The sequence below is a fragment of the Neolamprologus brichardi genome, chromosome 22 (assembly GCF_056152115.1).
Source record: "Neolamprologus brichardi isolate AB-2024 chromosome 22, ASM5615211v1, whole genome shotgun sequence".
In the NCBI taxonomy this organism is placed as follows: domain Eukaryota; kingdom Metazoa; phylum Chordata; class Actinopteri; order Cichliformes; family Cichlidae; genus Neolamprologus; species Neolamprologus brichardi.
The window spans coordinates 2,601,349-2,624,578 of NC_142124.1; the positions used below are offsets into that span (position 1 = coordinate 2,601,349).

At 42.1% G+C, this 23,230-nt stretch overlaps 1 protein-coding gene across 4 annotated transcripts in view; it reads right to left on the reverse strand.

Annotated features, from left to right (window-relative positions):
- Positions 1–23,230, reverse strand: part of col14a1b (collagen, type XIV, alpha 1b) — a 191,182-nt gene that overhangs the window by 79,348 nt on the left and 88,604 nt on the right. For all 4 annotated transcript variants that reach the window (XM_087834563.1, XM_087834562.1, XM_087834561.1 and 1 more), the window contains 7 exons: positions 21,328–21,467; positions 20,996–21,122; positions 20,766–20,905; positions 19,015–19,147; positions 18,767–18,811; positions 16,504–16,649; positions 6,527–6,656 (listed from right to left, as the gene is read on the reverse strand). In XM_087834563.1, coding sequence (XP_087690689.1) covers positions 6,527–6,656; positions 16,504–16,649; positions 18,767–18,811; positions 19,015–19,147; positions 20,766–20,905; positions 20,996–21,122; positions 21,328–21,467 — 861 coding nt within the window. The remainder of the gene's footprint in view (positions 1–6,526; positions 6,657–16,503; positions 16,650–18,766; positions 18,812–19,014; positions 19,148–20,765; positions 20,906–20,995; positions 21,123–21,327; positions 21,468–23,230) is intronic.

The window sequence follows — 23,230 nt, forward strand, 5'->3', positions numbered from 1 at the left end:
AGTTCCTGTGGGAAATTAAAGCATTTTTACACAGCAGAGCATTAAGTCTTCCAAGACAACAGCCAACAATTTAATTGAGCAGCAAAATGTTATTCTTGAGTCTCGGTTAGAAAACAAGGAAAATGATCTAATTACAAACCCAATTGTGAAAAAACTGGAAAGAAGTCAGCAAAAGCAGAATGCAATCATGTGTAAATCTCATAAATCTATATTTGATTCAGCCTCCAACACAGAACTCAGAAATCAACAATATTTTTAAATATTAGTCAGATGGCAGCAGAAGATCTCAAAAACAACTGATTTTTGGAATAAGAAGGAATCTCTGTGTGCAGGAAACAGACCAAAAATCAGACTACGTGACGTTGGGGCTCCTTTAAAAACAGGCATGATGCTGTCATGGAAACCACGGCATCACTGCAGGTTAAAGCTCGGTCACATAAAGAAGCCGCATGGAAACACGACCCAGAAACACGACCTTCTTCTTTTTGGACTGAGACAAAGTGGAAAGTTCTTTATTTCTGTTCTGAAGTTTGCATGGTTGATGGCAAAGGAACGCATGGGTGTCTATGGAAGTGGCAGCTGGAACATCTGGAAAAGCACCATCAGTGCTGAAAGGCGCGCTCGGGTTTTAGAGCAACATCCAGGGGAGACTTTGCATTTCTCAGCAAGCCAATACCCAACTGAAACATTTCGAGCATCAATCAAAAACTTTTATAAAGACAACTCTAAAACGTTGAAGAACTAGAATTTTCTATCAGCCAACAATGGTAAATGGCCTGTATTTATATAGCGCTTTACTAGGACCCCAAAGCACTTTACACATGCAGTCATCCACACATTCACACACTGGTGATGGCAGCTACATTGTAGCCACAGCCACCCTGGGGCGCACTGACAGAGGAGAGGCTGCCGGACACTGGTGCCACTGGGCCCTCTGACCACCACCAGTAGGCAACGGGTGAAGTGTCTTGCCCAAGGACACAACGACGAGACTGTCCGAGCTGGGGCTCGAACCGGCAACCTTCTGATTACAAGACGAACTCCCAACTCTTCAGCCATGATCGCCCCAGAATGGGACAACATTCCTCTCCAGAAACTTCTCTCCTCGGTTCCCAGACGTTTCCAGGCTGCTACACGGGGATAAACCTAAAGTAAATCGAAACATTAAAGCCCTAAAAAACATCTATTTTTGCTTGAGTGTTGCTATTTTTTCAAATTTAAATGCATGTTTACTTGAACTACCCAGATGTTTACAGACGGCTCTAACAGCGTCACGAGCCGCTGACTTAACGTCTTTGAGGAGAGAAAAACTCTGATGCAGACTGTGGGCTGCAGCGGAGAAACCACTCGTCCACGATGCTACATGAGTAACTGTCTGCTTCTTTTTCTCCAGCAGCCACGCGAGCCAACAGGAAGGATAACAAGCACCGAGGGTCGAGCACTGGTTCAAAATGATCTTTTGATGCTTTGAAGGTGTCATCTTTAAAAGCGCGGCTCTATCTGATTGGTCATCAACTGGTGACTAAATGATGTTACAGAAAAAATGAATCATGCTGGAATCACCAACTTGACTCATCAGCTGACAAACACACTGTGGCTGTGTTTGAAATCAGCTAAGCTGCTGTGGCAGGCTCAGTCAGTGCATCCAGTGTTGATGTTTAACAGGCTGCGAATGCTTAGACCGCCGCTTCGCCGCCACAGTAAACATGTCCGCTTCTCTGTGATGTCAGCGGCTTCTGACAAAACACTGTGTGATGTTCTGTTAATGAGAACACCTGAAACATCCTCGTTTGAAAAGATAAGCAGGACTCTTCTTGCTTGAAGGTATTTTTCCAAATAAAATGACTGTAATTATGCTGCTTTACAATCTTTTCTCTTTAGTGCTTCTTACAGATTCAAAGCTGCTTCAAAATCCAAATTGCCCAAATTAAAAACACCCTCCTGTCTCTTAAATTCATTCCTCGTCACAATAAATTCCACACCGAGGCGATGAAAGTCAATTATCTTCTAATTCTCGCTCTTAAATCTCTTTGCCATCAAGTTGGTAGTGACTTTTCTATCACATCATATTTGTTTCCCGCCGCCCTCTCTGTATCACCCCCCACGTCTCCCTCACTGATCGGCCCATCCTTCAGTGGATCAAACACAGCTTAATCTGCCTCGTCTGTCACATTATCCATCTTCAGTTTGGGGCTAAAAACCCAATCATCCTCTCTGCATTCCCCGTCATGCCTCCCTCGCCGTTCGCTCCATCCCTCATAGGTTCAAATCCCAAGATTACACGGGCGCCGTTTGTCACATCATCTATCTCCACCTTAAAAAACGCAATCATCCCCCCTCCTCTCTCTCGTCATCCTTCCCCAGGTGATCATCTCATCCCTCACTACCTAACAGGAGCCATTCATCATCAGCGGGTGTCGCAGGCTCGTCGCTTAAAAAGCGGAGAACGTCGTTAGCGTCTGCTAATGTGTGTAACGCGTCGCACGGGGGAGACGTGATGGGACGGAGCGGAAAGATGAACGACTTGAATTTAGAGTTTCCTCCACGCTAAAAGTGGAGTGTTTGTTCTGTAATGCACTCGGCAGCAGAGAAGATCATTAGCCTCTGCTGCACTCGCAGCGGCGCTCTGTCACATTTAACCAAAGAGGAAAAGATGCTTCCCGCATATTTCTGTCTGCAGCTCCACAGTAAAGGAAATGGATGCTGAGCACTGAGCGGCTGCCGTCTCTTTTCCTTCCTGGGAAACTGTCTCAGGTGTAATGAGCTGCAGAGATGTTCGGGGTTGGGTTGGGGAGAAAGTAAATGTTCCTATTTTTCACCTAAATACTTGTTAATGAAGGCAAAGTATAACTGGAAGCGCACACCTAATAAAGGTTCGGCTCCAGTATTTTGAATCTAGCACTGACTTTTCTATCTTGTTACATATTTCATCAAGTCAATCAACGTTTTATCTTGAGCAGTGATTTAAACTTTTTCCCCCGTGTTGGCAGAAAGAAAGACGCCCCCTCGATCGTTCACCTTCCTGCAACATTTTCTCGAGCGTCCTGAACAAGATGAATGGCGAACACTTTGCTGCTCGGCTTAAATTGTTGTGTTTGTTTCACAGTAATGAGACTTTAAGGAAGTGACAGCCACTGTGGGCAGAAATGCATCTTTCATCCTCAACTCACCCACAACAGATTCTCCTCTCAGGAGGCGCAAACACCCGAGACGCCAGCACCTCGTTATGGGTCCCATTAGCAAACTTTTCCAAATCAGCGAAGTCGTTTCCACGCTTGATCCTGAAAATGCTCACTTTTTTGCACCCTTGTGGTTGTGAACATGACATTTCCACTATCTTTTAATTGCAGACCACAGCGCTGCTTTGTCCTGGCCTGTCTGCTGGAGCTCGCTGACCCCCAACACCTCCAGGATTGGAGGATTTTTTACCTCCCAGAATGTTTTTGGCCTTTCAGATCCAAACTTTGCTTCATGTACTTGGTTTGAATTATGCTGAACTGATCGCTTGTTAAAAGAGACGCAAGATTTATGACTTTATGAATACATATGGCTTCAATGAGTTATCTGTTGGCATAATTAAATCATTATATACTGAAACTTAGTGTAATATTATAACATAGACAGCAGGTGTATAGGACAACACATTTTATGTCCTTTGTTTTCTGTTTGATTTAAACCACTGAGCCGTTTATTTTTTAAAGCCTGGCCATTGTTGAAGTGTGCAACAGCTCTGCTGGCCCACAGTGAAAAGTGTTATTAAACTGGGGAGTTGGGACCGAGGTAAATAGAGACTGGAGCACGAGGTCAACATTCACCACACTGGAGATCCAGGAGCAGCAACAACACGACTTGAAGGAAGCAACATAATCCTGAGAGCTGCTCATACATCACCAAAGACGGCATCGTACCCCAACTACTGACTATTCTTCAAATTATGTATCTTTATCCAAACCATGATAAATGTAAACAAAACCAACAAAAAGAAATAGAAACTAAAAATGAAACCAGGTCCTAAAACAACAAAACTTGATGGCACAGTGAGGACAGACTGTCTTCTGCAGAGCTCATCTTTTTAATCTGTGGTGGCAAAGAAACTTTAAAGTCAGGATAACGCAGGCTAGTCGAACACATGCTTTGTTATCCTTACTCTGGACTCACTTTAGGTTCACATATTTAATCATTTAACCCTTTAAGACCTACCATAGAACCAAGTCCATCAGAGCTTATATTATATGTTTACATGCTGTGGAGCCATTTTTGAGAGCATTTCAAGTTGCTATACATCAATACAACCATTACAGCCCAAATTTTAATAATATGTCTGCATTAAGTGCATAGTGATTACATAAATTGCAAAAAAGTGCAATAAACTACAAAAAAATTGAAAATCGTTTTTGTTTTTTTAACATATATTTCTAGTTAGAGAAATTTAAGAGGCTTATCCCTCAAAACTGTAAATACAAAAAAGTTGCACAAAATAGTTTCCCACCACAGGAAATTTATTTTGAGTGTCTTCATAGTTTTATTTCTGAAATACACCAATTTTTATATACTGCAGGAAAAACGAAAATAAATATTATAATGCAAATTTGCAAAAAAGCAGCATATGCATCAAAATAAACTATTTCCAGCAGTGCAATATGAGTCCTAAGCATCCCAGAAACCACACAGAAAGTCATGAAGTCAAACATAACTTTTAAAAACACCAGTATAGGCTCATGAGGCCCTGATGGTAAAAAAAAACTAAATTTCCGCGAAAATGACGTCACTTCCGGTTTTGGGCAGGTCATGGCGGACATGCGATCGTTCGTGGCGATGTCTATTCCAACGTAGGAAGTGTTACAAACAGCTGATCTGATCAGCAAAGCGTGTTTCTGGAATATTATGTTTTTGTTGCTGCAAGTGCTTTTTATGCAGTTTTTGCAAAGCTATATGTGGAAGGAAACTGTGACCGAGGACAAGCTGATGGCATAAGATGTAAGTACAACTCCTCCGGTTTCATATGCAAAAAAAATTATTGCGCTAGCTTACGTGGTTGCAGAGCTACCGGGATTTAAAAATAGTTGCGCAAAACAGAGCGTGCTGCTCTGACCGGCTTTAAAGGGTTAATATTCAAATCATGCCACTGTCATACTCACAACATAACATCCACAGAATTTGAGGGCATTTCTCTGTTTGTTTTCGCTTGAGATGTTTCCACTTTTCAAAGAGGACAAAAAGGAATACTAACGATAAATAAACAGGGTGAAAGAGGAATCCTGAAAACTGCTACTGAATGTAGAAATAAACTCTATCAGATCAACAGGGATCATCGTGAAAAACAAGCACCGAGTTCACTTTCATCCTTCTTCCTGTCTGTCCTGTCATTTTAGCCTCATGACAACATTTTCCCAGCACAAATCCAATAATACTTCAGTCTGTCCACAGCAGCAGGACTGTGCCGGAGATGAGAGCGCAAAGATGCCAGAGTGTGTCGGAGGGTCACGAGTGTGCCACTCTGATCCACAGCAGCTTCTCAGCTCTACTTTTAAATCCCAGCTGAGCTTATTTGTCCAACTATAACAAACCAACTACTCCTACAGTCAGCTGGGAGGACAACATCAAGTTTTTCCTCCATGTGTTTCTTCTTTTTCTACACTATGCCAGTATTTTTAGACACAAGAAGCTGAACAAATGTGAGCACAACTGGCTTAGAAGATCAGATAAAAATAACTTGCTGAATGAATAAATAAGCATAAAAAAGAAACAATAAAATGGTAAATGGACTGGTTCTAATAATAATGATATAGCTCTTTTTGACTCTGACTGAACACTCAGAGTTAAATGATATAAAGGTCTCCTCTAGGTTACATATTTGTGCACCTCTGGGTCTTTTCCAGTGTGGTTATTATTCACGTCTGACCACTTGCTGCTGTCCTTCAAAAGTCTGTGTCTCAAACTGACAGTGATGATAACAACCAATTCTAACAGTCTTAAATAAACTCATCTATCAACAAATCACAACAGCAGTCACCACATGGTGCTTCATATTGTACAGTAAAGACCTGCAACAGTGCAGAGAAAACACCAACAATCAAACAATTCCCTGTGAGCAAGCACTCGGTGACAGTGGGAAGGAAGAAACCTCATCAGAGCCGGGCTGAGGAGAGGAGCATGTGCTGGGATTTGTTCTCCAGACTCAAACGTTACAGCAGGACTTCCTGTAGACAAAACCATCCATCCTGTAAACAGCGCAGAGATGCACAAGCAGGCTTTGAGGGCCTGCTTGTGTCATCATGTTGTATATCCATCATTTACAGAATCAAAAAAGTCTGTTTCTTCTTGTATCGCTGTTTCCTGCTCTAATTTGTGTGCTTGTGTTTGACAGCAGATAAATTGTCAAGTGGAACTTCAGCTCTGCTCTGAGGTCCTGATCACAGGTTAATGATAAAACACGATACTGCAGACAACTTCAAAAGAGCAGAGCGTGAAGAAAAGAAAGTGAAAGAAACAAAAGTCAAGCGAACTCAGCATCAATATGACTCACGCGTCCGTCCCGTCGCGGCGGCTGCCGGTCCGTCTCCCTCGGGGTAAACAGGAGTGATGGAGACTTTGTACTCTGTGTCTGACAGCAGAGGCTGCAGAACCAGGCTGTTCTGACCAGTGGGCACTGTTCTCTGCAAGCACAGAAATACCAGAGTCAGGACAGCTTTGAAAGTTTGACTTTAACATTCAGACATTTCCCCATCCTCGGTCTCTCTGCACTGATGTGACATTTCACCTCCCAAAGTTCAGCTGCCAGTCAAACAGAGAAACTGCACTCGGGCGTTTTCTTCTTTCTAATCTCCATAGTTTCCACAGCTCATCGTCCAGTTTTGCTTTGTAATGTTAGACGTGTGGATTTTTCTAGCTGCTTCTTAATCATGTTGCAGCACATACGCTCACTGCAGGATCACTTCATGTAGATCAGATGTAACAGCAGGATAACGTGACTGCTGAGGTCTCTCGATTTAACAGGACCTCGAGTTTGCTTTAAAAAAATAGAAAATGATGTTTCTGCAAACCCAAAAAACGTGTGCACGTCTTCAGTGATGTGATTATAATTCGTGTCCACGTGCAGAGATACATTTACGTCTAAATGATTGTTTCTTTGATCGTTCTCGTTACCCTCCCTCTTCCTTCACAGCATGATCGAGGTGACGGACTGCGACTGAGAATGTCTTCAAGCATTCTGCATTCTTCCCTGTTTGTTGATGTTTGTGGTAGCATTTCTGTATTTGCATCCAGTCTTTAAACGCACTCTCAAAACTTTTGAACGAATTCTGATAAAACGCTGCAGGGACGTCGAGGAGCCATGTTAACAATTCATCTTCGCCCACTGAGGTCATCAAGGTCAACCTGAAGATTTATTGGTCGAAAACTGACATAACATGTTGTGTTTATTGTCAACATTTAGGAAGTACCATATAGATTTAAATGATCATGTCACATTTGACCTCTGACCTCTCCTTCAAAGTCTGATCTGAAGGTCAAATGATAATAAGTGATAAAGTGCTATAAGGAAATGCTTAAAATGATTGTAGGTTTTGTGACTGACACAAGTTTCCATGAGAGACTTTTTAACTGTAATTGACTAATTTCATTAGAACTTGACTGTGTTTACATTAGCAGTAGGGCTGGGTTTTAATAATCGATTCATCGATTAAAATCGATTCTGGCTTGGATAACGTGATATCGATTCATTAAAATCCTGAATCGATTTTTTTTTATATAAATGTATTTTGCCCAAAATTCCAGAATCTCAGGTGAAACGTCACAAAATGTTGACAACCACCAAACATTTAAAACAGTAAATGAGAGCAGGAACACGGCTTCTGCACAAAGACGTGAACACAAAGCTCGACCCGCGGATCAGAATCAGTGAGATGTCGCCTTTCTCACCCGACGGCACGGACACGGTCGGGGCTGAAAGCCGACAGCTCGCTGATTCTGATCTGTCGGCGGGTCGAGCTTTGTGTTCACGCCCTTTATGAGCCGATTCTAAAGCTGTTAGTTTGATGTCTCTCCAAACAATATTGACCGAACCAGCAGCAAAAGAAGATCCAAACTACGCTTCACATAAACATCGTCATGGATTCACTCTGACTTTTGCTGTTTTGCTTCGACCACAATAAAATCACACTTCATGCACAGCTCTCTCTCTCTCTCTTTTTCTGATGGTACTTCAAGAACAGTTTCCCGTCTATCCCTGAAATCTGTTTTCTTCATTATTCGCTTGCTTGTTACGCACAAGTCTACCATTATTTACAGGCTGTCGGCCGACGTTTTTTTTTTTTCTTTTACTTACTTCTGAAAAGAAAACCTCATTTCTGCCGTTCAACACTGAACAAATTTAAACTTTTTAAAATTATACAAAAAGCAAAACGCTCAGCCGTGTCTCTAATAAAACCGCTGTAACTTCAGAGGTGATGTTCATAAGTTGATTAATGGTTTTCTTTTGTTTCTGATCTACTGCAGAATATTTGTATAAAATCCCAGGCAAGGAAAACCACCTTCATGTTTTTCTGTTTTATCTTCTCTGCTGTGATGCTCACACCTTTGATAAAGTCTGGAAAGTGTCAGCTTCCTTTTAATAGATACAAAAATATGTAAATGTACTGATCTGAATTATAATATTTCTGACTGTCTGTGGCAAAATTTCCCAGATTCAAATCGAATTGAATCGATTCAGGACCTTGTGAATCGGAATAGAATCGATTCTAGAAATCAGCGACAATACCCAGCCCTAATTAGCAGGTCATATGTGTTTAAAATTAAATCAAATTCGTTTGTTTTTTTAATTCAAATCAAACCATTTTTTGTTTCTTTTTCGCTTGATCTTCAGTCCAACAGCTCACTGGTGGCTTTGTTGGTCTTTCTGACTCGTCTCCTTTTTTGTGCTTTGTGTTCCAAATACTTGTTTTTTTTATTGTTAATATTTTATTCTCATTTTTTATTTTCCATTCTTTGAGCTCCTGTCTCGTGTGTCGGCTTCCTCTGAGCCGTGGATTTAGAGTCTAACAAGGGCGGATTTAAAAATGAGTTAACAAAGAGAATTAAGATTTCTAAAGCGCGAGCTAGCAAAAAAATAGTATTAGCCTCTTTAATAGAGGTGAAGTGGGGAGAGTGGCTGCAGTGGACTGTGAGGCTTCAAAGTGCTGCAGAGGTTAATTGTGTCCAGGTGTCCTCCTCACCTGTGGGCGAGCCGAGTCTTTTATTAAAACCGATGATCTCACACTGAAGACAATCTAATCTCCTTCTTTACCCCGTGGACATCTTTCCTCTCTCCTCATCTCTGCTTCTCTCGATTTCTCTGCTGTTGTTTGTCTCCCCACATCTGCTGTTCATAAATTATACTTATATGGTGACTTATATTATTTATTTTTGTTTTTGTTCTTTGAATCCGAAACCCAGTGGAGCTCTCTTTGTTTTTATTCTCCAGAAGCTCTGGCTCATTTCCCCTCCGCTCATCTTAAAGCATCACCTTCTCTTCCACACTCTTCCCCCTTCTGTTATTAAACTCTATGATACACATATATATATTTTATGTAAGATGACAGTATTTTCCAACAAAATCCAATTGGAGCAAACTGAAAAGGATGATGTCGTCTGGTTGTGGCAACATAATAAAAGAAAATCTTGACAAATTCAAGTGGCTCCTCACATTCTATTGGTTAGAAAGAAGCCAAATCTTCTCTCAGTAAACTGAACATATTATATCAGCCGAGCCTTATGATACAGTTAAGAAACACTCGTCTGTTAGTTGATCTGCATGCTGTGAATGCTCTGAGTGGCTCTGTGAAGGGAAATGTTTGTATTTTACATATGATTGAACACAGAGCTCATTTCGCTCCAGGTAACCAGAGCTATTGTTGTATTGTGCGTAGGAGAAATCTTTAAAGGTTGAGCTCTCGCTCTGCTGTGTGTCTGCTGGGCCAGTTTGCATTCTGAGCATGTAGAGTCTGGCCCGACTCCATTCGCAAAACTTCCACTTTCTAAAAAAAAAAAACAGAAAGAAATTCTTATACGTGTCAGTCAGAGCAGCACTGTGGGCCTTAACAAATCAATTTCAGCCCAGCCTGATGAAAAAGGCAGCAAGTCTCTAAACTGTCACAGTGTCACACAGTTGGAATGAACCACCTCCAGCTGCACTCCCTTTTTTACTCCAACCTCTTTGTAAATGCAAACGTGGTCTCATAAAGTATTTATGTGATCCAGAAACACAATCTTGTTTTGACAGAGGCTCCACGCAGGTCTGGAATATTAAGTTTGATCCACCTGCGCTGGAACAACGAGGCTTAAAGGTAAACTGCAGGGTAGACAGTCAAACACAGCTGACAGAGTCAGAGTGCGATGACACAAGAAGAGCTGTACAGACAAAACGCCAAAGCAGAAACAAGACTTCAGACCAGAACAACAGGAAAAATCAGAAAGACTACTACGAAGAATATTTTGGTCAATATTAAGATTACAGAACAATTGTTGATCTAAAACCGAAATATAAATACATAAATACTAGGAGTGCAAGATACACAAAATTCACGGTTCTGTTCGATACTTTGGTGTCACAGTTCATATTCGTTGTGTTCCCACTAGTGCTGTCAGCGTTAATCTCGTTAAAATAACATTAACGCCATAACGCGGCAAATCTCCGTTAACGAGTTATAGCGATCGCCCGTGCGTGGGGCTGGACAGCGTCAACACGTTAACGCACTAGTTCCCACATATTACAGAGAAATGTCTCTTTCCAAAATAAAAGCTATACTATACGCTTCTTCTGGGCTATATTCTCAGCAGCATATTAAACATATCAGGTCCCCATAAGGAGAATCATGTGCTAACGGCTGTCTAAATGACTCGGGTAAAGTTTGTAGCATGCTGCTTGTTGTTTTTGTCTGCTTCCACTTGTCTTTGCACTAGGATGATGTCGGAGTAAATGTGCAGTCATATTTGTTGTGTTCCCACTAGTGCTGTCAGCGTTAATCTTGTTAAAATGAAATTAACGCCATAACGCGGTAAATATCTGTGGATCGCCCAGCCGTCAATACGTTAACAAGCTAACTGTGCTAACGCACTAGTTCCCACCAATTGACCATTGCGTGGCACATCCGACATACTGTTTTACTTTAGTCCATGACACGCTTACCTTCAGGGTCATACTTCACATGAAGACCAAAATAGTTCCAAACGCCAGATCTGAATGAGGGTGGGGGAGGTTCAATTTGCCATGTTGCATCGAGCTTAGCTTCTGTTTTGCTAGCTTGCGCTGTGCTCAGTGGATCTGCGCTCGACAGTGCAGCCTAGGCTGAGTAGTCGAACGCAGATCCACTGAGCGCTCAACACAGACAGCATCATCAGAAGAAAAGTGGATAAAATAAATTAAAAATGTTGTATTGTTCGATACATATGCGTACAGAATCGAAAGCACTGTATCGAACTTGTTGCACCCCTAATAAATACATAAACACACCACAGCCAGTCAGTGTGACAAAACTAATGAATAATGTTGAACTGTCAGTAGTCTTGTTTAAATCATTTAATCACTCAAATAATCGCCAAGCCCTAGATCCATGTGGGAACGCGTCCCAAGCGGGAACCTCCGGGGGCTGAAAACTGAAGCTGAGAAGAAACTATCCGTACCTGCAGTTCCTTTAGTGGCCACTTGGGGAGAAATCTTCATAAACTCTGGCGTTAACATGCCTAGCTTTGCAGTAGTGGTCGACATCACTGACGATGTTACAGAAGAAACACCTTTAATCTTAGATGAGGACTTTAAGCTCAGGTCAAGTCATAAGAAGCCTTCAGTTTATTACTGGACATTTTTGACAGCTGGTAGCTGCTGGAGGCACAAATCCTGGAGGTTTGTGAAGCTAAATGTAATGACTTTGGAGAATATATATATATATATATATAAAGACACTTACTGTTAAATATCAGAAACAGACCTAACATTAACAAAAAACAAATAAATAGAGAACTGGAAGTGGATCAGACACACTAAATGAGCAGTTAGGGGACACAGATTTCTGCTGAATGATGCCAAAGATCACAGTTAAAAAGAAATGGGTTTGGATTTCTCCCTCATGAAACCACACTTATGGTGTTTAAACCTAAATGGCTTCCATTAGCTAAAACCGGCAATTGAGACATGGCTCAAAGATCAGAAATTAAAGCTTTACTGCAAAACACTGTATTTATTGATTATTTTCTAATAGCTGTGAGTGTCACACACAGACAGTTACAGTTTTTTTTAAGAAAAAGATCCCTTAAACTTTTTAATCCCCAGTTTTTAACCTCCTGGAACAAGAATCTGCTCCCGAGCAGCGAGAGCCAGAACCCTGCACACGGTGGAATTGCTCTTGATGCCCGGCAGCTTTGGTTTATTGGACGCTGAATGAAGCGGCACAGGGAAATAATGGAGCTTCAATGAGTTGAGCATCGCAGCTGCCTGTGGACAGATGGCTTCAGAGTTGAGTCACGCCATGGCTACGGTGTAGACACCATCATCTGGTACTGCAGTGACACAGCCGTCTGAATGAAACGAACCATTAACTTCTAGATTTATAAGCTTGTAGAGACCTAAGCGCTGAGAAATGTTTCATTTATTCGTGCATTAATTTTCTAGTACAAGTCTAGCAAGAAAGAACCAGACCAGGTTACAACCTTAGAAGTTGTAACCCAAAAAGTACGGACAAACACAATCATACCTGCTAATTACAGCTAATAACACGCTAGCATTTCACTCACTGATGTCTGTATCTACAGCAGAGTGTTTGTCAGGTGAAAAAAGCTTCATAAGGCACCAACAGACTCAGTGGCTTCAGTCAGAGGAGGCGAGCTCTGATTGCCTACAGTTCCCCGTGTCAGGAAATTGGGCATTTTGATGTAGGAGGCACCGGGGACAGACTGACTTGTGGAGTCAGTCTGAAGGACAGCTGGCTTCTTAATACCTCTGTGCTGGCTTCATGCTTCTGCCCAGGAGGTCAAAATTTGACAATAACAATGGAAATGCAGATATTTCTATCAGCCAGAGAAGAACGGCAGTCAGAACAGGACATAAACACTCGATAATTAAATAATATAAATAATTCAAAAGTTGCAAAAAGGCCAAGGAAGTCTGATTTTTGGCTTTTCTTTGCTGCGTGTTCCTGCGATGCAGAGCGTTCTGTAATCGTGTTAGAAAACCACTTTGTGACTAATATCCACAGTTTAATTACATATAATATGATTTGTTGCAGCTGCAGATCTAACATGCTTACTACACGTTAGCGCTTTAGGACACGATTCCACCGGTGAAGATGAAGTGGGACGAGCCACATATCAATAACATGTAAATGAGACGCGCTCCTTCGGTGGCGCCTTGCCCTGCTTTGGCAGCCGAGAGCCACAGAGTGAAACTTTGAACAAAGCAGGTGTTTTTCTCCCCCCGCAGCAGATACACATCTAAATAGTAGCTATCGAGCGCAGCACTTGGTGATTCATAACCTGACCGGATTGCCAAACAGAGGCCACAGCTGTTCGCGCTTTGATAAGAGATCTCATTTAACAAGCCGCCGGTGCGAGCAGCTGGTGGCTCTTTATTGTCAGGATGAAAAGGCTGAAGCGGGACCTGTGTCCAGAGTGGGCCTCTGGTGCGGTGGCAGCACAACCGGCACACAACAACACACACCGGTGAAGTCAAACGTCACAGGAAGATGAGACGGTTCTGGAGATATTTGACACGCGTTAACCTGGCAAAGGGAACACCCGACCACTTAGGATTACAAAGAAGCTCGGAAGCCATGCGCTACATTTATTAACACCAAAGAGACAATTATTACAGGATAAATGTCTTTGTGATGCGTGTGAGCAGAGTTTAAAGACAGGAAATCTGGGAGTTTGTCTTTAATTAGGATTCGAAGCAGCTTTTATCATGAAAACTAATCACACTGTAAACACGTCTGCCTCCTCACGGGGACTTTTAGTCAAAACTCTCCTCATCACCGAGAACCAGACAGACGTCTCGAACAGTTGAGCAGGTGAAGTTTGACCCTGATTACTGAGGACAACTATCTTTTAAAGCAGCGGTCCCCAACCCCCGGGCCTCGGACCGGTCTGTGAGTCGTTTGGTACCGGGCCGCGAGAGTTGAGGCTCAGGTGTGAAATGTATAGTTTTAAGGGTTTTTATTGGTTTTCAGCGTTATTTTGTTATCGTTTTTATCATTAACTCAGTTTTCCTGGGTCTTTTCACGTGTGTTATGAATAAATCTTCTTTTTTTCGGTACCGGTACTAGTTTTATTTTGTTGTATTTATCCGCAACACCTTAAAGGCCGGTCCATGAAAATATTGGTCGTGTCCAAATTCATGGGCTGCATCCTCCTGAGGACCCGGCCTTCGCGGTCTACGTGGGCCGGGTCCTCAGAAGGTCGGGTATGCCGGAAGTAAACGGCCGTGAAATTGGACGGTCTAGCCTTCTGATTAGCGTCACCGCTGTCTCGGTGGAGTTTAATAAACTCAGCCGTCTGCTCTTTGCTGTCTAAAATATAACAGGACACTGGCGTAAACTCTCGACCGTCTCACACTTCTGTTTAATCAGTTTTCTGTTTGACGTTTATTCAAAGTATATTTAAAGTATAAAAAAGTATAAGTATTTAGTATTTTATCTAATCTAATAACTTTAATCTCAGCCAAACCGATTTACTCACGAACAAACAAAACACTAAAAAAAGCCCAACAATAACCTTTTTAGGTTGTCTAAGTGACTTATATATTACGTTTAACCCGAGCAGCGAAAGTCCGCGGTGATCTGAAAATGATGTGCCGGGAGTTGTGCCGTTCTCGGCCGCATCAGTGACCCTCGAGCTCCCGGCTTGCTATCGAGCTGGTGGGTAACAGACGTCTCCGAAAACGTCGAAGCACTTTTGCAAATATGCGATATCTTGATAAACTGAGCAGTTATTTGATGTTCACACAGCTACTTTCTCGCCTGAAAATATGTTAAAAGTTTATTTTGTGACCCAGAAAGATTAATAAGAGTAATTTTAAAACTTAGTAGCGGCCGCCATTGTTGGAAACTGGAGTTTGGCTGGGCCGCGCTATGAATTCTGGGATATGGTGGGCCACGAAGGACACACCCGACCCATCCTTCAAATTCAGGGAAAAGGAGGACGCATTTGTCGGCATTCGGAGGAGTCTACGAATTTGGACAGCCTTCGGCGCGTCGCTGTGACGTAATCGGTCTACAAATTCGGCCTCAGGAGGAAGCAGCCCATGATTTGGACACGACCATCGTCGGGCATAAACCGGTCCGTGGCACAAAAAAGGTTGGAGACCGCTGCTTTAAAGTACAGCCCCTCCCCACACACCCAGATTCCAGGCGTCGCTAACACTTTTGTCCGGAATATTCCACATCAGGTTTCCCACATGCACGTGTTGTTGGTAAAATCACACTCTTGTGAGGTTTTTCTTTTTTTGCACCATCCAGCTCCTTCCTGTGTGGCAGGAGTGCAGAAAGCATCAATGCCCTTTCCCCCCTTTAATTAAATTGTCATTTAAGCTGAACTGGACAAAAGCCCAGCTGGGATTTTGCGCCTGTGCTCAGTGTTGGTCCGACATCCTGACGGGTCGCATGAGTCACTCTGTAGGCATGAAAGCAAGCTCTGGCAATAAAAGTCACAGTTTCTGGGGTTAAGGTAGAGACCCGGAGCCAGAACCCGTGAGCGAACTTTCACGTCATATTTCGTTATTAAAAGTAATATTTGGCTCCCTGTGGACATTTCCGGCACTCGGGGTCACGATTGTACCCGTTATTGATTTATAACGGCATATTTTTGCACGAGTGCTGTTTTCTATAAAAGCCTTCACCCACCCTTCTCTCTCTGCTCATTACTGCAGGAGCTGCCAGGCTCTCTCTACCTCGCTCTCTTTGAAGGTCTGTCACTGTTTTCATCATCATTATCCTCTTCCTGCTCTCGTCTCTTCCCCTTAACTAGACTCTGAAGGCCTGCCATCAACTTCAGTAGCACTGACTTTCTCTCCAAGGAGGACTTCTAATCTGAGGGCCTGCCATCGTCTTCATCAATAATCTCCCGCCCTCCTCCTGTGAAGACTGATGCTCTTTTGTCTGTTCTGTTGTATGAATTTGTAGGAGTTTGACTTTCAGAGCATAAAATTCAAAGGAATCACACAAACGTGACTTGGTAAAGTTTACGGCTGGAAATGTTCTGCAAATTAAACTTCTGCAAATTGGTGATGTGGTCGTGACGGCTGCCACATTTTCATTTATTTTAAATGCGAGGGGAAGGCTTTATCAGGATGGGAAACACGTCGCTGTCAGTTTCCTGTTGTTTTTAGGTGGTGTTTGTGTGCCGGGGCTGATTGTTTGTTGACTTTGTTAATGTGCGGCTCCTATAGGCTAAGATAGTGTTGCTGAGTGTTGATGCTGGGAATGAAAAGCATCAGACCTGAAGGTAATTATTATGAAATGAAGTGTCTCTCCGTCTTACCGTCTCTGCTGCTCGGTCTCCCCTCGCACTGATGTAGCTCAGTCGATAATGTCGAACATTTCTGGGGTCGACGGGCTGCCAGGACACCCGCATGCTGAACGTGGTTTCTTCATCGATCTTCATGCCTCTCACCCCGTACCGAGGAGCTGAAGGGTCGGACAGAGAAACTCTGCAGATCAGTGACTCAAAGATTAACTCGGCGAAGCGTGAAGCTGTCACAGCCTATCTCAGAAAGTGATGGTATCAAAATGTCATCATTCTGGCATTTAATTTGCTCAGATTTTCATATCACATCAGTGTCTTCGGAATATCGAAACGTTCCCTCGGAGAACATATCGGAACAACGCGCCCTCCCTCTGATAACATAGGAACAGATTTGCAGACGCTATCAGTGAAACAGGAGGAGCAAACTTCTTATCTGATTTACAGTTTCAGAATTTTGATCTTATAATATCAGCATTTATTCATTTATAGCGTCACTTACACGAAACCTTTTTCCCAATGATGCCATTTCAACACAAACCACAGTGTTATCACACGAGTCCTAATATTATTATCTTTATCTTTATTTCTCTGATTTCTAAAAGACAATAACTGCTCTCCATCCAGATTTGTTGTACATCTGTTCATCACGTCATTAACCCTTTAAGACCGACCATAGAACCAAGTCCGCCAGAGCTTATATTATATGTTTACATGTTGTGGAGCCATTTTTGGGAGCATTTCAAGTTGATATACATCAATACAACCATTATAGTCCAGATTTTAATAATATGTCTGCATTAAGTGCATAGTAATTACATAAATTGCAAAAAAGTGCAATAAACTACAGAAAAATTGAAAATCGTTTTTGTTTTTTTAACATATATTTCTAGTTAGAGAAATTTAAGAGGCTTATCCCTCAAAACTGTAAATACAAAAAAGTTGCACAAAATAGTTTCCCACCACAGGAAATTTATTTTAAGTGTCTTCATAGTTTTATTTTTGAAATACACCAATTTTTATATACTGCAGGAAAAACGAAAATAAATATTATAATGCAAATTTGCAAAAAAGCAGCATGTGCATCAAAATAAACTATTTCCAGCAGTGCAATATGAGTCCTAAGCATCCCAGAAACCACACAGAAAGTCATGAAGTCAAAGATAACTTTTAAAAACACCAGTATAGGCTCATGAGGCCCTGATGGTAAAAAAAAAAAAACTACATTTCCGTGAAAATGACGTCACTTCTGGTTTCGGGCAGGTCATGGAGGACATGTGATAGTTTGCTGATGGACGTAGGAAGTGTTACGAACAGCTGATCGGATCGGCAAAAGTGTTTCTGGAATATTGTTTTTGTTGCTGCAAGTGCTTTTTATGCAGTTTTTGCAAAGCTATATGTGGAAGGAAACTGTGACCGAGGACAAGCTGATGGCACAAGATGTAAGTACAACTCCTCCGGTTTCATATGCAAAAAAAATTATTGCGCTAGCTCACGTGGTTGCAGAGCTACCAGGATTTAAAAATAGTTAAGTTAAATGGAGCGTGTCCGCTCCGACCGGCTTTAAAGGGTTAACAGGTTAGTGACGTTTCCCGAAATCCAAACTGAGACGACTTCGGCTGGTTTGCGTTTCTCTGTCCTGTGCCAGGCTAGAAGGAACCAGACATTTACTCATATTTGCAGCTTTACTCTGTAAATCTGACTAAATAATCGATACTGAGTAACTGCACTGGATCCAAACTGCATCCATAACAGTTTGGTTTTTCTTATTTAGTCTGGAAAATTTCACAACAGTAAAAAAATGATCTTCAGGCCCACGTACTGTGTTTGAAATTCCGAGTCATTATTCGACAGATCCTGAAAGATTTCTGTTGCCTACAGAATTCCCAGGAGCCCTCGTTAGTCTGCAGTTCCACATGCACTTACAGGGCTGCTGATTGATGAAAATCCTTCTTTTCATGCAAGTTAGAGCTGATAAAAACACACCAACAGTTCAAAGGCATCTATCACCCATGTTCTTCATCAGCACAGGACCACAAACACTGCCTCAGTGCGTTTTCTTAACCAGTCTGAGAACTGAACATCAGGCAGTGTTTCCCATTTTCACCAGTAACACCAGTACCAGTGAACTGTTCCTACATTAAAGCTCAGCAACACGTTGGTGGAAAAGAAGAAGTGAGAAATGAAAGAAAGTCTTAGGATGACAGAGTTGATGAAGGATGAAACGCAGACGATGGAGAGAAGAGAAAAAAGGATCCAAATTCATCCCAGGATTAATTACCTGCTACGGTGGTGGTTGTCGTGGCGATGGTGGTTGTTTTTTCAGCTGAAAATCAAACGCAGAAACACGTCACTGATACGACTCATTCATTAATTCAGAAAGTTTAAAGGATCCTTTGATGATTCCTCCGAGTGGTTCACAGGATAAAATCAGAGGATAATAACAGAAAGAAGACAAACAGTCTCGTTAATAAACACAACAAACATGAAAGTGTGAAGAAATCTGAGGTTTTGTAACAATAAATTTACCGGTGGACTCCACGAGGATCACCTCATCACTCTCCAGCTCGTTCCCGTAAACGGCGGCCAGGAGGACTTCGTACTCTGTCGAGGGGCTGAGTCCCTTTATCAGGTACGTGTTGATATTCCCGTTCACCAAAACCTGAAACAGACAGGTGACAGAAAAAGATGCTCAAAAATGTTTCACTCTAAGAGTTTCCTGATGAAACCTCTTTCTACAGAGTACATAAAAGCAAAGTCGCCATCAGTTAAGACAAAGATCAGAAGACACACAAAGGCCGGCGACGCCCACATCATCTCTCAGAGACTCACTGAGTGACAACGTTGACTTTTATCTGCTTTCACGTCTTCTCATATCTTAATGAAATCATTTGATTGGTGTTTATCAGGTTTAAAGACGCTGCCAGTCAACAACGACTGCGACAAACTCAGCACACAGTTATTAAACCTGACTGTGCTGGCAGGAGCAGCTTCGTTCGTTAGTGCTCGTTAGTGTTTCAAAGGATCTGCTCATTTCTAGCTCCGTATTTTTATGGAGATGATGCAAAAATAATCTTATTTCTGTGACAGTCAGACTGGTGCAGCCTCTCAGTCTGTCCACTGCCTGGATGAAGCCATTTCTCCATCGTCCTTTGAGGAGAACAGAAGGTGGTTCAGTCTTCTGTGTTCAGTCAGCTTCGTGTGATATGATCATATAAGGATATTCCCTCTGTAGAGTAGAAACTGCCATTTGGCCACACGAAACACTGCCAACATGTGTTTAATTTAAGCACTGACCAGTCTAAAACTTTATAAAGAGTTTTAATGGTCATTAAGGACTGAATTACTTGAAAAAATGAGCGTTTTCCATCCTGAGAGATGACACTTCAGAAATCATAAGATTAGGGATGCAACGATACCAATTTTTTCAAACCGATACGATACCGATACTTGGATCCGAGTACTTGCCGATACAGAGTACAAAAACCGATACTTCTACCACACACACAAACACAAATGCAATGAATTGGAAGACAGGTTTTATTTTATTCTCTGCCGATAAAAAATTAAATCTTAATAAAAATGACCACAAAAAAAATTTCAAGTGAAAAATAAGCACTTCTGTTAAATTATTGCAGAGTGTCCACATTGTAATTTAAGAAAATATCACTGAACTATTGGCACTGTCCCGAGATTTCACAATAATAAATAAACACTTCTGTTTGGAATAAAATAAACTTTTAAATTGTTGCAGAGTGTCCAATTTCATATCGCAGCTCGAGTATGCTGAGAAGAATCCTATGTTTTCCACGACCGGCATTGGCTGGTCATCCAGAGCGATAAAATGAGTCGAGCCTCTGTTATTTAAACTGCCCGTGGATTTTCTCTTGACATTTTTCATCACTTTTCCAAAACCTGAGTTAAAGTTGGCTGTTCCACACTGCTGACATTTTGTTTAGCCTAGCTACAGCAGCCTCCAGTTTCTCTTTTTTTATCTGGAGCCACCAGTCTCACTCGTCTAACCCTGTGCCTGTTTAGCGTGGGATGTCCCCCTAGTGGCCAATCTAAAAAACTACAATAGAAATGACAAGCCACCCTGTGACTAATGAAATAAGTTAGTATCGGTTCATGGTATCGGTTAACTTTCACGAGTATGAGTACACACACATTTTACAGTATCGGCCCGATACCGGTGCATCCCTACATAAGATTTCCAGGTGACTTTCTTTCATCTTCTAAGCTTAAAATCACATATAAGCGTATAAGAAACACATGAACACCTCACTGCTCTCTTCTCCGTCGGTGGGTGTCCAGGTGAGTCGGTAAAGCACCACATCAGACGCCGGGTGAGCCCAGGACACCCTGAAGCTGTTCGTGGAGATGTCACTGCTCCTCAGGTCCACTGGGTCTGGGACGGTTTCTAAACAAACACCAACAATTCTGGTTAAAAGCATTTCAGAAATACTTGTGAATATAACAATCTCCTTTTACAATGATTATAGTTTCTTACTTGTGGTGAAGCTGTCTGTCACAACCTCGGCTTGTCCTTCGTCATAGACGGCAAACACACCAACAGTGTACTCCGTCAGTGATGTCAGGTTTTTCAGCAGCCAGGCTGTCACACGGCCAACATCCACCTGAAGACACAGGACCAAAGCCCAATGACATTTGTTGCTAAGCGACTCGGTTTGTTTGTCATGTGCACAGATGCCGGACCAATGATCAGGCTCTGCTGGAATTGTTAAACTTCATCGAGGAACAACAGTTTCCGAACACGTAACTACTTCCTCTCTGACACGTTTGGGCTAGCCTGCTGACCTGTGTCCTCCAGGGTTCCCTCACCTCATTGGTCTGGACTCCATTGGTTTTGACGTACATGATGCGGTACCCTTTAACCTTCCTGGAGGCGGAGTCCCATGTGATCCGGGCAGAGCTGTGATCCACCTCAGAGAAACGAAGGTTCCTCGCTGGGATCAGCGGTACTGAGGGACAGAAAGCAAACCATAAACAACATCTGGAAAGAAACAGCTGTGAACCGACTATAAGTTCCTGTCTCTATGGAGGATGGAATCAGCCAAAATATATATTAATCAGTATGATTAAGTATGATTACTAATGCAATATTATTATTTTTTATTTGTATACCAATGAATTAACCTGTTTATTTACCTTCACTAATTTATTTATTTTTTAACTTCCTGCATTGACTTTGGGAGACTGGCAGCTTTGTGCCTCCATACTACTTTATTAAATGTGCCTTTCAGAAAATGTTCCAAAACTTTAAATCATATAAATTGCCCAGTTGCTCATATTAGCATAGTTATAATCCAACACTAAGGAAGCGTGTGTGGCCTCGGAAATGGAATATTTTTCAAACTGAACGTATACGTCGCAAAAAGGCGAAGAAAGAACGAAAGAACAAAACAGCCGAGCCTTCACGAGAAGCCTGAAATCGTGACCCCTGATAACAGTAGGTCTATCTAATTCACACTCGCACTCGTGGGGGTTTGTACAAGGGTTATTGGACTCCACTACTTTTAATTATAAAGTGGACAGAAGCTCATTACATCACCGCACTCCCTCAGGCTCTGCCTAAACGTCCTCTCTTTCTCATTTCTTCTCGCCGTCTCGGAGGTCTAGAAAAATCCCCCCCTGCCCTCACTTTAAAAATTCAGCCGCAGAATCTGATTCTCTCCGAGCTTTGGAACTTTTACATTTAGAATCACTGATCTGTTTCCTTCAAAAGAAAAGGAAAATAATTCTGATTGTACCCACCAGTGTTTCACCTCAATTATACCGAGGGTCAGATTAAAAACAAAGCAGCAGAGAGAGAGAAATACAGAGTGGGCTGAAGGCAGTGATATACTGCACCGGGGTATCCCAGGGTCACAACAGCAATGAGCAAAAAGCAAATTAAAAAAGTTTAACAACAGGTAAGTCGCTAAAGTTTCCATATAAAGTATTACAAGACACATATAGATGAAGCTACAGCTCAGGGGTGTCACTGCAGCTGGCAGCTTTGCTCAACACCTACATAACTCTAGTGTTGTTTTAATTGACAGCTCAGCCAATCAGAGCTTTCAACATTATTATAACAGCTCTGATGAAGTTTCAGTAAGCAGATCACCAATACAGAAAAAGTGTGCTCCTTTAATTTAATTAGGGGTTCCAGATCAGGCAGTGAAATGTGGAACCTGGGGTGGACGGTATAAACGTATAAGGTAGAAACGATATAAATTTGGCCAACAGTAGAGATTTTGACTATACCGCTCTACCACGATAGCGCATGTTGATGGTGCCTGTTTTGGTTGAAAGCATTGCAGTGGCTGCAAATAATATCATCTGCAAATTATGCTGGCGGCAGTAATGGCAAAGAGATGAAGCACTTTTGGAATATGGGGAAAGCCAAAACCTGCGCTTCCTCCACTTCCCTAACATTGATTCATTAATGCTGAATTCTCTGGCAGCTGCTCTATTCCCATGTTGTTGCAGTATATTAATGACTAACCTCGTATTGTGGATGGATAATCTCAGTTGTTCTCCTGACTGAAGTTTGGTCCGTTTACAGCATCCTGCCATGCAATTGCATTTGTCCCTGACCGTCAGAAACCCTCACGTTAACTTTTGTCCAGCTTCACTGTGCTAATGTTATGCTAACATAGCTGTTTTGCTAGCGATCACGTAGCACATCATTATATACCAGCTAGTCCAACTTCAGTAACCCTACAAACGTCACTGCTGTTTA